Genomic DNA, 16,828 nt, shown 5'->3' on the forward strand with positions numbered 1-16,828 from the left:
GTCCATCTTGTTTTTCTATCTCGAGATCATCAGCCAGTCCTCTGAAACTGCATTACATCAAAAAAACATGCTTTCCTTTGAAAGATTTACGAAAGTGATCTGTTGCGAGTTATTTCACTGCTGTTTACATCCTGTAAAAATGCTGTACTCTTGAAAACTGCAGTGATAGCTAATGATTGTGCTTAACATACAACATTCAAATGTAGAGACACCTCATTCAGGTTAAGTTCAGTACAAATGTTTGTTTGTTTGTTCAATAGGGCATCAAGACAGTTGAGACGCCTGCTCTAATTATTTTGACCTATCAAGCCTTTTATAGGTTTCTTGATTCCTATAAACTGAAAAAAGAGTGAAAATGCACTACCAGTCTTTGGTAGTTTGATCTTAATTAATTTTGACTTTATAGAAATGATAATTAATTCACCTCTCTCTGTCTTTTTCTCTGTGTTTGTCCTTTAGGATGCTGGGGGAGCTCCGCTTGACTGCGCTCCAGCCTCTCCTGGCTGTGTGTCTGCTCTTCACCCTGGAACACAGTGAGTCATTCTCTCCTGAATCTCAGCATTCATCTACTCTTATCTGTTCAGTAGTGGGAAGCGCAGTTGTCAATCAAATGCCCGCGTTGACTCAGTAACAACTTTTTCAAATGTCAATAATCCGAAACCAACAGCTGAAGTGAAACCTACCCTGTCTGTCTGTTGTCCATCTGTTTGTATATCTATCCGTCATTCTGTCTCTCTCTCTCTCTCTCTCTCTCTCTCTACCTATCGGTTGTCTTTCTATCTGCATCATTCTGTCTATCTGTCTGTCGTTCTTTCCAATTTTCTGTCTGTTGTTCTGTTTCTCTAGCTGCTCAAAACTAATTATGATCAAACTATCAAAGAAACTGCTAGAGCATTTTTACTCTTTTTTTTTTTTTGTAACATTATTTTTGGCGGCCTACCCTATTGAAAGAACTTGTCGTCGGTAAAGAGACTCAGTGTTTTCCCCTCTGCCATGTTCCATTAACACTCTGAATCGGGAAACGCGCCGGCGCGTTTTGCAGGATTTTTTTCACATTGCAGCGAAACAGACTTAAAATACTCCGTCATTTTTTGTCATAGAGACATAAGTAATATATCAATTGAAACTATAGAATATCTTCTTTTATTTGTGTACACTCAGAGTAAAAACAAAATGTTGTGCTTTTTGCAAAATAAAGAAAACTAATATGATGCGTGATCAGTCGTCTCCCTCTGAACGAAGTCCAATCTGATAGTTCTCAGAAAATGAACTGTAACTTAGTGAATACTAATCAGAAAAAAATTAGACTTATGTCTAAAGAAATGTTGGAATGTCAGGTTTTAAATCATGTAAGTCAAATTGAAAACAAATATTCTCTGTTTATGTAATCTGTATGAAAACAGAGCCATGTCAGATGCCCGTGATTCAGCTCATTATCCGCTAATGCAGCCACGCCCACGGAGGGAGCGCTATTCAGACGCAAGTTCTGAGGCAATACATGTATACATCATCGCAATTGTGTATTTATTATCTTTAAAAGTGTTTATGTGCATGTTATAGCCATGGTTAGCGATCTCTGGAAGCCTCTGTTAGTTCCTGGAATGTCACATGGCCTGTTCTTCTTTAGAGTAATTTGTGGACTAAAGGTGCACAGAGCGCCCTCCGGCTGCAAGTATGAATTGAAAACAGAGTATCCAGCGTTCACAGTGATGACAACAAATATTGAATAAATATTACTCCTCTGTATAGAAAATTGAAATAAACATATGAGAATCCATCAATATTTCTCCAAATGTGCATGCTTTTAAGCTAAAAGCCTGTATGAAATGCCATAGAGGTAACATGACTGTTCAGACGCTGTGCATCACAGAAATACATTATATTTTAAAGTATATAATAGAATACCATTATTTTACATTGTAATAATATTTCAAAGGATTGGTGTTTTTTCTGTATGTTTGATATACAGCATGATGAGATTGAGACACATAGGGTTTTTTCACATAGCCTACCTGACTGAAAGAGCTCATTATTATGCAGGTCATTAGCTCATTATGTGGATCTTTTGTCTTCTCAGGTGTGAATCACAGCATTATTCATGAAGATTCACGCCTCCACGCATACTGTGTTTCTTGACAAAAAGTGTCTTAGAAAATTTAAATCTCTCTATTGTTGTATATGAACGAATAGGCAGGATCATTTTTACATCATTTTGAAGCAAAAATTCTAGTCTACAACCTCCAATACCCAGAAGTCTTGTGAACACAGATTTAATTTTTTTTTTTTTTTTTTTGCCCTTATTTCATTGTTCAAGTTTTTTGATTTTTCAATAACCACGCATAAACGTTATTCCTTCAGAAATACAAACATGTACGTACATGTTGTTTACCTATTATGGTAGCCAAGTTCGTGCTGAATATAGTGTAATGACACTTTTGCCATTAATATGTTTATGAACACCTGAAAAAAGCACAAATGTCAGGGCATGTCAAAACTTCTCCAGGGCCCCAAAACAGCCTCAGACTCCAGAGGGTTAAGGGATAGTTCACCTAAAAATGACAATTCTGTCATCATTTATTCACCCTCATGCCATTACAAATGGTATGTCTTCATTTCTTTTGTCAAACAAAATGTTTTTCTTTGTCCATACAATGAGGGATGTTGTTTTTGGACCCTATTGACTTTCATTGTATGCACAAGAAGTTCAAAATATCATCTCTTGTGGTCCACTGAAGAAAGAAAGTAATAGAGGTTTGTAACAAGGTGAGTAAATGATGCCAGAATTTTCATTTTTGGGTGAACCATCCCTTTAAACAGTTTTTCTCTAGTCCTTTCATCTTGTGGTAATTACCGTCGCACACCTTTCCCTGACCAGGCACTGATGAGCCTTTTTGGACATTGGTGATAAATCCCCCTCAGCTGGATTCTGCTCTCCATTGCTTCCATCTGCAGTAAATAGAGAGTGCGCAAGGAACACTTTCATCTGTAGAAAGCCTCATTTCCTCACATTGCCACCTAAAGACTTGTCATCACTCACTCTAATACCTGTATTGGCTCTCAGTAGTGGCGATACCGTGCCCACGTGCCATGAAAAAGGAAGACACTGATGCAAAGCTTGTGCAGGCTGAATCCTACACCGTAAAAAGCCTTTTGTAGATGCAAGCGCTTCATGCTCAGCTGTGCGAGACCAGGTCCCAAGTCAGAACTTTGGCAAAGCTGTGTTGCATGCACTGTTTCATAGACCGGCCTCCTCTGATTTCAGGCAACACCAGGTTCTTATCGGGCACTTGCAGGGTTGGAGGCTGGGCTGTGGCCTCTCAGGAGCGGCAGCGGGAGTCTCTCTGTCCCTGACCTGCTTGCTACCATCTGCACCAGTTGCTTGGAGTCTGGTCTGGCACTTGAGGACCACCCGCACTTTTCTTTTTTAGCATCAGCAGAAGTGAGAGAGACAGGCTGCGCATAATATGCATAAAGATTTCCTGGCCCTCTCAGCTTCTCTCTCCATCGAAACCCCTCACATGGGATGCCCATGGTGTAAATAAGGACACTTTGTCACCATGAGTGTTAAATATTTTTTACTGCAGATTCCCTTATCTCATTGTCTACTAACTAGGGTAAGGTTGCACCAGTCCATCATGAAATCTATTTTAGTGATATGTAACATATGTAACATTTAGTGGTGTATTTTAATACGAAATTAGTTAGTACAACAAAGTGGAAAATTCAGTAATTCATTTATATTCATTTATTAAGTTATATTTCATCGCTGTCGGGAGGAAACCTTGTTTGTCCAAAACCGCTACTTTTCAGGAAATGAAAGAAAAAAAACCACAGTATTTTTTTAAATAATTAAACACTGTGTTGTCAAAGTGTGATATCGTGGTTTATATGTAGTCAGACACTTGCATGTGTCATTATATTATTAACATTCTACCAAAATCAAGCTCAAATGAAGTTATAAGGTTTTTGACCAGCCAATGTCAGACATACATGTGTTTTGTCCGTCATTAAAACTGACGCATCCAAGGCAGTAAGTGCATCACATTATGTTTTCATCAACTTACAGTTTACTTTAGCTATGTGGGCGCTCAGTTTTTACTGTCATTTGGCCAAAATCTCATCTTATAAAAGATGAAGTGCTACACAGAGGCTTTTTAAGACAGTACTGGCTATGACTCAATGACAAATTCTAGACTAAGACACTCTTCTTCTTATATATTAGGGGTGTAACGATACACAGAAGTCAAGGTTCGGTACGTACCTCGGTTTTGGGGTCACGGTTCGGTACGATTTCGGTACAATAGGAAAAATGGTCACACTTTAGTTTAGGGTCCAGTTGTCACTATTAACTAACTATTAACTTCTGCCTCAATAAACCCCTAATTACTATTAATAGTTTGTAAGGTAGTTGTTAAAGGGTTAGTTCACCCAAAAATGAAAATAATGTCATTTATTATTCACCCTCATGCCGTTCCACACCCGTAAGACCTTCGTTAATCTTCAAAACGCAAATTAAGATATTTTTGTTGAAATCCGATGGCTCAGTGAGGCCTGCATAGCCAGCAATGACATTTCCTCTCTCAAGATCCATTAATGTACTAAAAACATATTTAAATCAGTTCATGTGAGTACAGTGGTTCAATATTAATATTATAAAGTGACGAGAATATTTTTGGTGCGCCAAAAAACAAAATGGCCGATTTCGACACAAAAGATTCACAACGCTCCGAAGCTTAATGAAGCAGTGTTTTGAAATCGACCATCACTATATAAGTCGTTATTTTGTTTTTTTGGCGCAAGCAATGCTTCTGTTGTATATTTCTGCTTCTTCTTCTTTTTCTTTCTAGATTGCCGGAAAATTCCGTTAATGGGGGGAATGAGTTAAAATGTGTAACGCATATGTCGACATAGTGTACATTATGTCTAAAGGATTGAAATCTTGAACCATAAACAAGTTTACAATGGACAACTTCAGTACTGGAGGGCCACTGTCCTGCAGAGTTTAGCTCTACCATAAACAAACCTGAACAAGCTGATCAGTGTCTTCAGAATTACCAGAAAGCTACAGGCAGGTGGTTTTTAGCAGGGTTGGAGTTAAACTCTGCAGGACAGTGGCCCTCCAGGACTGAAGTGACCCATTCCCGATGTACAGTATTCAATCAGTCTGCTATTTCTGTAAATATTTAATTTATACCTAGTTTCAAGTTTAATGGTACTATGCTTAAATATTTTGTCATGCATAAGTTATGCAGCTGCTGCCCCAGTTTATGTGGGAGGTGGGTATATTTTTTGTTTTTGGGTACATTTATATTTTTTGAGGACTTGGATGAGGTAGCATTCCCGTATCACACTAAATAAATGTGCCATTACCTAGCAGAGAGCAGGAAATGTAGTCAAGCCTCTGGACTCGAGTATCTTTATGCATGTGTGTGTATTTGGGCAAGAGACAGGAAGGAAGACAGGGGATATTGAGCTCAGACACCCTGGGCTCAGTTAATATTCATGGCGCTGTGAATATGTCGGGAACCTCTGGGGGGTTTCCGGGGGAGAGCATCTCATGCGAGACGCTTTCAGAAAGGGAATGTCATTACGACGGCCCGCATGCGCTTGACACCATATAAGCACACCTGTTCATTTTTAATCCAATGATTCCACTTCTCAAACACCATTTTGGAGGCCGTATCTGCAGTGGCAGAGGATGAAAGACACAATTGGAGGTCCCACTTAAGAGTGGGAATCAAACAAACAGTCCTTATTCTCTGGAAATGGCGCATATGTAGATTTACTTCAAGGCTACTGGCTCCCACCGCGAACGTTTTCGCAAGTTTGTCACAAACGCTTTGGATACATGGACACATGCTTGTTTCGAGCTCAGTGGGTGCGTGCATTGCAATTGCTTGTACGCAATTAGACACCACAGGACAGTCTTGGCCTGTGGTTGAGTAACTGAAAGAAAGAGCAAAGGGAAAATGGGCAATTTGCCAAATGATGGCCTGTAAAAATGGCCACGGCACGAAAGAGAAATCGCAGTACATATATGTATTCGTCATTGCATTAGCTGTTCTTATGTAAACCATTTAAGGAAGTCCAGTAGTTCACATTTGCAGCCAAATTAACATCATAGAAGGCTGTCTGTCTTTTTTTCAAGGGAAGGTCATGTAAAGAAAGTAGCAGACTTCTTTATTAGTATTGGGTTTATTTTGGGTCTTTTAAGGTCTGTTCACACCAAGAATGATAACTATAACGATAACTATATTTGCATCCACACCAGTGAACGATAATGGTCTGTTTATTCTAAGCTCACGCGTTGCGGTTTCAGAATGTGTACAACATTTTGTGTTCTTGTTGCATTTACACGGCTTTAACCAGCAGATGTCCTCAACATGCTATGTTTCGAGTGAATACAGTAGTTAGTGTAATCGATCTAATCTAACAGTGAATTTAGCTGACGAAGTCAATAGTGTAATAAAACAACACATGGAAGCAAGACAATGTTGTCGAAAACTAGGGCTGGATACCTGAGGTAAATTTATGTTACATTGCTAGCCTAGCATAATGATGTCATCGTTAATACTTCTCACCATTTATTCCGAGGTTATGACCGATTGTTTTCCATATATTCATTTTCTTTAAAGTATCCTTGAAAAGGGTGGTTTGATTTGTCAAACAGTGGTGGCTTTTTCTGGACCTCTGCGATTAACTTCTCCGCAATGTCATCTGCCATTTTAAATGCGCAAGCCCTTAAATTAGAACGGATTCTGATTGGCTGTCAGTGTTTTATCGTTGAACAGCTGGAAATAAAATCGTTCTGAAAGTGATCCCAACGATATCCTTTCTCTGTATCGTTATCATTATAGCTATGGTGTGGACTCTGCTATTCTTTTATATTTAGAACGATTTTTAGAACTATATCTTTATCGTTATCTTTATCATTATCTTTATCGTTATCGTTCTTGGTGTGAATGGGCCTTTAATGTCTTTTTTGCGGTTTATTTTTTAAAATCCAACTTTTGTTAGCATTAGTTCCTGTTAGTCACCATTATTATTCCTTAAAATGTATGCATTCATTCATTCATCCCTTTTTATAATAATAATGATTATAATAATAACACACCAAATGGAAAACAAGCTGATTTATCATTGTATCAGCCGTTAACTTTACCTGAATTAATATAATAATTTATATAATAATAATATAATAATAATTATTATATTAAATAAATAATATAATATTTAAAATTTAAAATATAATTTTAATTAAATAATAAATAATTGTTATTTTTTTCTCATTATTATTATTATTATTATACACAACAGTATATGCAGAAAACAAAAATCTCCTGTCATTTTTAAGATGAAGGTTGTGTGAAGAAAGTAGGTAGCTTTTTCACTTGATAGAATTAGGCTCATTTTGGCCTTTTGATGCCATCTTATTACCTTTTTTTTTTTTATATCTGACTGTATTATGTTTTACTGTTATTAATTGCAGTGTTCCTTTCGTTCTGCTTGGTAATAAAAGGCCCATTATTTCATAAAATCCTTCAAATATCACTGTCGAAAGGAATGAATGAAATAACTACAGAAGGCATAATCGTCAGCATAACCCCAGCCTGCAATCGATCAGTCATTTTGTGGCTGCTGGGTAATTGAAGACAATAAGGCCACTGTCAGCAAGCAGCCAATTACATTAGCCTGCAGAAAAAGAAAGGGAGAAGGACAAAAACGTCCATGTAGGAGATGCGTACGAGCGCTGTTGCTTTGTGTTTCCTGTTCTGGGTTGATAAAGGCTTCTGACAGCACTTAATGCATTTCAGGTGTTCAAAGAGGATGGCAAATACTCAAAATACATCAATGAGGGGAAAAGCAGTGGCGAGTGGTCACTTTTTTATCCCTTTGTATTTTTTCAAACTCTTGCTTGCCTTTCCCCCCATAACCCTCAATATTTTTTTCTTTTTGGCTCGACCTCAGACGGACGAGGAAAGATTAAAAAACAACGGCAGAATTTCAAACAAAAGGATGATCTCCAGGGGGTTATGCTTGTAAAAACATTTCCATCTAAATGCAGATTTGGTATATTTTGCCATGCTTCTTACATTCATTATTTACCCATGTGGGACCAAAGCAATTTTTTATTTCTTGACTGCGAGGTGTAATTTGTTTTTTAAGGAGGTATCTGCATTTGATTTCTGGTTATTTAATGTGGCAAATTAGATCACGCTTGCACACAAAACATTACAGAAGAAACAATTTTTCACACGGTTGGCACAACTGCATCCGGAGAGCAGCGTAATTTACTACATATCTGTTTAAATGCATCTAAGAAACATGCATAAATGCAATTATAAGTGTTTGCATGTGGGCATTGAGGGTTTGGGGAGACAAAAAGCCACGCTCTTCAGTCTCGCTGAATTCAGGCAACAGGAAGGTAATTCAGTGCCTTTCCCTTATCGTGAGCATAACTTCCCTGGAGACGGAGGACAGAAAGGAAGGAAAGCATGGGCTTTGAGACAAGATCTGGCGGAAGGACTGGAGAGGAGGAGTCACATACAAACAAATTATAATTCATAATTTAGTGATTTCAGTTGTCCTGCTGCTTTCAAACCGGCAAACAGTTTTTGAAAATGCTTTTGATAATGTTATTAGATAATCAGCAATTTATAGTGTAATATATATAATACATGTTATATATTCTTTGGAAACTGGTAATATATGTATATATATATATACACACACTGCTCAAAAAAATTAAAGGAACACTTTGAAAACACATCAGATCCCAATGGGGAAAATATCATGCTGGATTTCTATACTGATATGGAGTGGGAAATGTGTTAGGAACGAAAGGATGCCACATATTTTGGTGGAAATGAACATTATCAACCTACAGAGGACTGAATTTAAAAAAAAAAACCCCGGAAATCAAAGTGAAAAAATGATGCAGCAGGCTAGTCCATTTTGCTGAAATTTCATTGCAGCAACTCAAAATGGTACTCAATAGTTTGTATGGCCCCCACATGCTTGTATGCATGCCTGACAACGTCGGGGCATGCTCCTAATGTCCTGGGGTATTTCCTCCCAGATCTGGACCAGGGCAACACTGATCTCCTGGACAGTCTGAGGTGCAAACTGGTGGCATCGGATGAACCAAAACATAATCTCCCAGAGGTGATCTATTGGATTTAGGTCAGGCGAGTGTGGGGCCCATTCAATGGTATCAATTCCTTCATCCTCCAGGAACTGCCTGCATACTCTCGCCACATGAGGCCGGGCATTGTCGTGCACCAGGAGGAACCCAGGACCCACTGCACCAGCGTAGGGTCTGACAATGGGTCCAAGGATTTCATCCCGATACTTATTGGCAGTCAGGGTGCAATTGTCTAGCCTGTAGAGGTCTATGCGTCCCTCCATGGATATGCATCCCCAGACCATCACTGACCCACCACCAAACCGGTCATGCTGAACGATGTTACAGGCAGCATAACGTTCTCCGTGGCTTCTCCAGACCCTTTTACGTCTGTCACATGGGCTCAGGGTGAACCTGCTCATCTGAAAAGCACAGGGCGCCAGTGGTGGACGTTCTAATTCTGGTGTTCAATAGCAAATGCCAATCGAGCTCCACGGTGCCGGGCAGTGAGCACTCCTCAGGTGATCATGATCATAATTAAAGCGATCAGATAATCAGATAATCAGTCCACAGTCTCCAGTTTAAGTCTATCTGAAACAACAAATCACAATTAAAGACAATACTAGGAATAATCACACATCTGGCAAAAAAACAAAAAAAAATCACAACAACAGTGACCACATGGAAGATATAAATCTGAAAAAGTGTATATATATAAATATATATATTATGAGAGAGAGAGAGAGAGAGCAGATTTACATTTGTATTTGTTTGCAACTCCACTTTCTTTCTCAATAAATAGTGTACGACCTTTCGTTGACCACCACTACTGATTCGGGACCATCAACAGAGCACACTCAAATCTAACCTTTCCTCTCGGCTAACCGATTTGCTTCGTAAAATGTTTGTGAAGATATGAGCCTTGATTCAACAAGAAAATTGCTGGTCCATTTACCCCTCGCATTGATGTTGTCAAGCCCTCACTCTCTAGCGTTTTCACCTATGTACAGTCCATTTCTGTGGGGACAGAGTATAAGTGCCGTTCCCGGCTGCAGTTAGATGAGTGGGCTGCCATCATTTCTACCAAGATAGTTGCTATTACTCCCTGCAAATGACTGTTGCCCGTTAGAGAGGACATTATCCTTCAGGCTTTAGCTAAATGTCATCATAGATGAATTTATGCCATCATATTTACTGTAAATATACACCGCAACAGCATGGTTAGGTAATGATGATGCTGTTTACTTTCAAATTAGCTGTGTTTGTAAAAATATGTAGGCCATATATATATATATATATATATATAACTGAAATGGGTTATAAGGCTTACAGTTTGGTCACTTAAAGTGAGATTTTAAAAAAGCTGAACAACAGTTATGTATCACTTTGTTGTTTATGATTCAGATTCAGAATTCAGTCAGTGAACACTTCCGATGTTCTCCGTGGTGACGAATCAAAACGCCTCTGATTGGACATTATATTTATACTCTCAACAGAACGTGTGTAAATGGTTATAATGCTCAACGCTGCGAACTGCACTTAAAAAGAAATCTGATGCAACGTGAGCAAATGTACTGTAAATGTAATGCCTCAATCACTTTTCATTCATTTCACATTTCATTTTAATCGTGACAGCCATAATAGATCTAACTTAATTGTGTGGGGTCATTTTTTGCCCCCTTATCTTGAAACTGGGGGGCATTTTTGTTCATTTTAGTGGCATTTTTGCCCCAAAAACCTTGTTAATTTCCAGCCCCAACTCCTTTTGGCATTCATACCACTTATGAAATATATCCATACTCTAAAATAGCTGAAGTAAATGAAAAAGCCCTTTAAAGTCAGGATAGAGTCACCCCCTGCACTCAGCTTCCCAATCTCTCTGCGTAATTATGGTGGGGAGTTGTTGGGCTGGGAGAGATGAAATTTCCCTGTGCTGTTAGAAGACTCCATTCTTTACATTTAAATCAAATCAAATAACGGCAGGGCAAGGCCAGACATGAGGTGCTGGGCAAAAGCCCACTCTAATGAAAATAAATCAATGAATTTTTGCGCTCTCGCTCGGAATAGTCGGCACCCTCTCTTCCTCCGCTGTACCTCATGTCATTCATTCAATCTGTCTTGCAGCAATTATATTCTCACCTCCCCATATGCAAGTGAGAACGATGACTGGGCGCTGCATTGCTTTGTGATAAGCTATGATGCAAGTGTACATAATAGGAATTGCGTTTCACTTGGGGATGAGAAAGAACCGTTATAGTGTGCTGTGCTTGGCGTTTTCCGTCTATGCATCAACCCCCTTTTTGCTCATGTCTCCTATTGATTTTTATTTTTATTTTTTTTCACCTCTGAGGCAAAAAGGATTATTACTAGTGAAATAACTCCATTTGCCTGTGCGGTTATACTGCTGCCAGTGTTTGCTGAATTTATAAGTCATACTGTAAATAAGGAGAGTAAAAATAATGAATTGTTTACTATTGTATAATGTATTAATATTGATTTTAGCTAAATAACTTTGTATGTCTCTCTTGAACAGCACAAATCTGTATTTTGCCTACTTTTATTGATAGTAGAAAGTAATATATTATATAAACAGGATACACTACCATTCAAAAGTTTGGGGTTGGTAAGATTTTTTTATATTTTTGAAAGATGTGTCTACATGTTTACCAAGGCTTCATTTATTTGATATACAATACAGTAAAAACAGTAGTATTGTGAAATACTATTACCATTTACCGTTTTCTATTTTAATATATTTTAAAATATTCTAATATGGATTATCATTCTAATATGCTGATTTGCTGCTCAAGAAACATTTCCTATTATTATCAGTGTTGAAAACAGTTGTGCTATTTTTCTGGAAACCGTGATACATTTTTTCATCCAAACCCAGCCATGTTGTTTGCTTTTTTTAAAAAAAGATATAGAAGGAGCCTATTTATTAGTAAGTTTTTTTATATATATATATATTTTTTTATACTTTATATTTTGCTATATTTTGCTATATTATGTTTATTTCTTGGTTATTTCCTACTGATTCCAGTTTTGAACTGCAGCCTCACGTTTATTATTGTGCCTATTGAGAAACTATTCATTAAAATGCTTAAATATGATCAGTTTTGTTGTTTTCCTCTTTCCTCAGGCACAGTGAGCTGTGACACTGTGGTTAACATGCGTAAAGTGACTCACCAGAGGGTCCAGGAGCCTCTGTCGGGTACGGCCCTCCTGCCATGTGTTTTCACCCTGCGCCCGAGTCCTTCTCACGAACCGCCCCGCATCAAATGGACCAAACTGTGGGGTCAACGTGGCGCGGACGGCCTACAAAAGCAGCAATCTATTCTGGTGGCTAAAGACAATATAATAAAGGTGAAGAAAGCCTTCCAGGGTCGCGTCACCTTGCCGGGGTACACGGAGAACCGCTACAACGCCAGCTTGGTTCTGACAGGCCTGAGATCCAGCGACTCGGGAATGTACCGCTGTGAGGTCGTGGTCGGCATTAATGACGAACAAGATACAGTGCCTCTTCAGGTCACGGGTAATGTAGCGCTCCACGGAATGCTAATCCACGCAGCTGTGATTATAGTAATTAGATTCACAGTTGACTTCTTTCTTCTTAACGCTTGTGTTTTGTGCAAAACTTGTCTCGCAATTAACTTTTTCAGTGGTTTTGCAGGCCTCTGAGTGAAACGCTCTCGCTGAATGACTTGATATATTATTTAATCTGAAAAACTGGTGTAATTACAGTCCTGGATTGGTTTTCCTGCACATCTGGTGACTTTTTCCATCAGATCAGACCAAGGAGGCATGGATCAAACAGCTGCTGCATTTTCTGCATGCTCAGATTCCTGCCAAAACCTTGATGAAGTTAGTCAGACTTCATTCGCTGCCAATATGCACTGCAGTGCTTGCATTCACACGAGGCTGTGGAGCGGAAATGTGCATGGGGCGAATTCATCAAACAGCATTTTTACGTGCATTTCAGTGCAAAATCCTGCATCTTGTTTACTAAGCAAACTGGTTTAACCAGGTGCTAAATGCACTGCAGTAATGACACTCCAGTTAAAGGGTTAGTTCACCCAAAAATGAAAATTCTGTCATTAATTATTCACCCTCATGTCGTTCCACACCTGTAAGACCTTCGTTCATCTTCGTAACACAAATTAAGATATTTTTGATTGGTTAAACCACTGTAGTCACATTGAGAGGTATATGACTTGTCCATAGACAGCAATATAATTAACACTTTTAAGGTCCAGAAAGGTACTAAAGACATCGTTAAAACAGTCGACATGACTGCAGTGGTTCAACATTAATTTTATGAAGCGACGAGAACACTTTTTGTTCGCAAAAACAAAACAAAACTAATGACTTTATTCAACAATATCTTCTCTTCTGTGTCATTCTCATACGTTGTTTATGTCCAAAGCATTATTGGCTGGCTCCTGCGTCAGAATCATACGCATGCGTCGTGCTGCCCATGTGTGCAGCTTTGGCCATTACTGAGCCAACATTTGGACATAAACACGGAAGCCTTCACTGTGCTTACTGCGTCACCTGCGTAAGGATAATGACATAAATGAATAAAGTCGTTATTTTTGTTTTGTTTTTGCACACAAAAAGTATTCTCGTCGCTTCATAAAATTAAGTTTGAACCACTGCAGTCACGCTGTTTGTTTTAGCGATGTCTTTAGTACCTTTCTGGACCTTGAAAGTGTTAATTATATTGCTGTCTATGGACAAGTCATATACCTCTCGGATTTCATCAAAAAATATCTTAATTTGTGTTCTGAAGATGAACGAAGGTCTTACGGGTTTGGGACGACATGAGGGTGAGTAATGACAGAATTTTCATTTTTGGGTGAACTAACACTTTAAGTCAGTCATTTTTTTTAAAGGCAAAAGTAGATGATCATTCTAGATTTGCAAAATTTCACTGAATGTGTAAATGTAAGCTAATGTAATAAAAATTATAATAAAAGTAATGTAAATATAAAACAAAAATATAAAAAACAAAAGGTATAACGGGTTAAAGGTCCAAATTGTAGTTTCACTGCAGTTTCAACGCGCTCTACACGATCCCAGCCGAGGAATAAGAGTCTTATCTAGTGAAACGATCAGTCATTTTCTAAAAAAAAATAAAAATTATATACTTTTTAACCACAAATGCTTGTCTTGCACTGCTCTGCGATGCACCACGCATTACATAATCACATTAGAAAGGTCACACGTGACGTAGGTGGAAGTACCACGGTAGGGCTAAAAATAAATTATTTTTTATTTTATTTTTTTAGAAAATGACAGATCGTTTTGCTAGACAAGACCCTTATTCCTTGGCTGGGATTGTGTAGAGCCCTTTGAAGCTGCATTGAAAATGCAATTTGGACATTCAACCTGTTGTACCCCAGTGAAGTCCACTATATGTAGAAAAATGCTGGAATGTTTTCCTCAAAAACCTTAATTTCTTTTCGACTGAAGAAAGAAAGAAATAAACATCTTGGAAGACATGGGGGTGAGTGAATTATCAGGAAATTTTAATTCTGATGTGAACTAATCCTTTAAAAATGCATTACGAGATTCCAGTGCATTATTGATACTATACAAGCAGATACTCATGTACTTTTTGTCAAAACAGAAACCTCCTCCTATGTGAGTTTGAATGGTTAATTAGCTCAGGCTCACCAATTAAAACAAAATTCCTATTACTGTTGCAAGCTTTAATGGAAATCGCAATAACCGTGTTACGTCCTCAGAAAATATTCTCGATTTTTTTTTTTTATTCCGTAATCGTGAAATAATTTAAATGCACAAAGGTGCAGTCTAATTAATTTAATAATTTTGTATTAATTAAACAAAGGCTGCATTATCTAACACAATAAATGAGTGAATTTTTGCTAATCTACAGAAATATTCTGTGATATTTTACAAACAATTAAAAAAACAGTTTAGCTAACTGGTCATATATCTGACCCTTCTCAGATTATGTCTTCAGGAAATGAGATGTGGAAATTCTGACCCCTTTTTTTAATAAGATGCAGCATCCCTCAGTGGACGAGAGTCCCACATATCTCATCCCCAGATGTTTGTCGTAGACAGTGAATATTTTTAAAAGCTCAGAGCCTGTCCTAAACTCCAGTGGGAAGCAAAAAAAGAGAAGTGGACGAAAAAAGGAAGGAAGCAAATAAAAAACGAAAGAGACGTCTTTCTCCCATGCCCCTTTGAAGTGGGGCGTCATGCGTAGCTGGCACGGTTGGGTAAGAAACGGGTTGTATTGCTCAGGAGACTAAAATCTTTCCCCTCAAGACGTTGTCTGAAGTGTTTCGCCATAAATTGGCCCACCTATCTTTGAGGATTTTCCTTTGTCCCTTTCACGTTTGTTCGTTCTTGCGGGATGGCAGCTGACAGTGGAGGTTATAGACGTGGAGTTTGGAGTAGAGGACGAAAAGGACTCCAAACCGATGTGAAATGGGAATAGCAGACGGACAGTTCAAAAGCAATCCCAGGAATCTCATTTCTTTGTACAGCGGACTGGAAGCCCGTCCTCTAACTGGTCAAAGAACTGGTGCTGGGATCTCATTTCTCACTTCTTTTGTACTATGTTCCTGTCTGTTGTCATTCTCAGAGGATTGAGGAATGGCGGAAAAGTAGGATTGAAAGTGAAATTCAGGAAATAAAGCCATTTAGCGAATCTCAAGAGTTAAACCTATAATTGCTTTTCATTGGGGAAATAATTTATGTACAGGTATAGTTCCCATCATGCACTTCACTCTCTGTTTTCTCCCACACAGGAGTGGTTTTCCATTACCGCGCGCCCCACGACCGCTACGCGTTGTCCTTCTCAGATGCCAAACGAGTTTGTGTGGAGAACTCTGCTAACATTGCAACACCGGCCCAGCTGCAGGCCACTTTTGATGACGGATACGACAACTGCGATGCCGGTTGGCTGTCGGACCAGACTGTGAGGTCAGAACAAGATTAGTCAGTTTTTTGTGAACCAGAATCGAAAACATGCATGTATTTTTAGTATTTAAGATGTCTTTGAATGTGGTTGTGTAATTCTGTTCCGAATTGTAACATTAATTTATTTTTATTTTTTATTAATTATTTAATATTTTAATATTTTTAACATTTTCTTTAGTGTATTTATAATATTTTATTGAATATTCTTTTTTCTTTTTTTTCCAACGTGACAATTTTATTGAATGTTTTTATTTATTTTTATTTAATTTTTTTAATTTTATTTCATTTTATTTTTAACTTGACAAAGTCCAGTATTATATTTATTATGGTTGCAACATTAAAAATGAAAAAAAAAAATAATACAGTTTACAAAGGTTACAGGTCTATAACATAAATAGTATACAAGGTATATGATAAAAAGTTTTAAAAAGATAGATTTACTTTACACTTGAGTCCTTCAATTTTGCTGACCAGATTCAGAAACTTTCACATATTTGGCAGTAAAGAGGTCTTTGAACATGTTTACATAATTCTGTTCCCCAGCGAATCTCTTAATCTTCCTTTTAATGTCACTTCTAAATCTATCACTTTGTAGATCTGAACATATTAGACAAAAAATATTAGCTGCCTTGCAGATAAATTGGTCCCCCTGGCATGAAAAAGAATAACGCAGCTTTCTTCCGAAGGAATCCTGGGCTCAAAGCGATTTAATAATCAGCCGTTCTAATTAATCGTAATATCTATTAT

General features: G+C 38.0%; 1 protein-coding gene across 2 annotated transcripts in view; it reads left to right on the plus strand.

The window, feature by feature from the left end:
- The window catches only part of ncanb (neurocan b), a 126,233-nt gene that overhangs the window by 34,757 nt on the left and 74,648 nt on the right, over window positions 1-16,828 (plus strand). For both annotated transcript variants that reach the window (XM_051910685.1, XM_051910684.1), the window contains exons 2-4: window positions 460-533; window positions 12,267-12,659; window positions 15,910-16,084. In XM_051910685.1, the coding sequence (XP_051766645.1) occupies window positions 460-533; window positions 12,267-12,659; window positions 15,910-16,084 (642 nt within the window). The remainder of the gene's footprint in view (window positions 1-459; window positions 534-12,266; window positions 12,660-15,909; window positions 16,085-16,828) is intronic.

This window comes from Ctenopharyngodon idella, chromosome 10, assembly GCF_019924925.1.
Source record: "Ctenopharyngodon idella isolate HZGC_01 chromosome 10, HZGC01, whole genome shotgun sequence".
NCBI classification, from domain to species: Eukaryota; Metazoa; Chordata; class Actinopteri; order Cypriniformes; family Xenocyprididae; genus Ctenopharyngodon; species Ctenopharyngodon idella.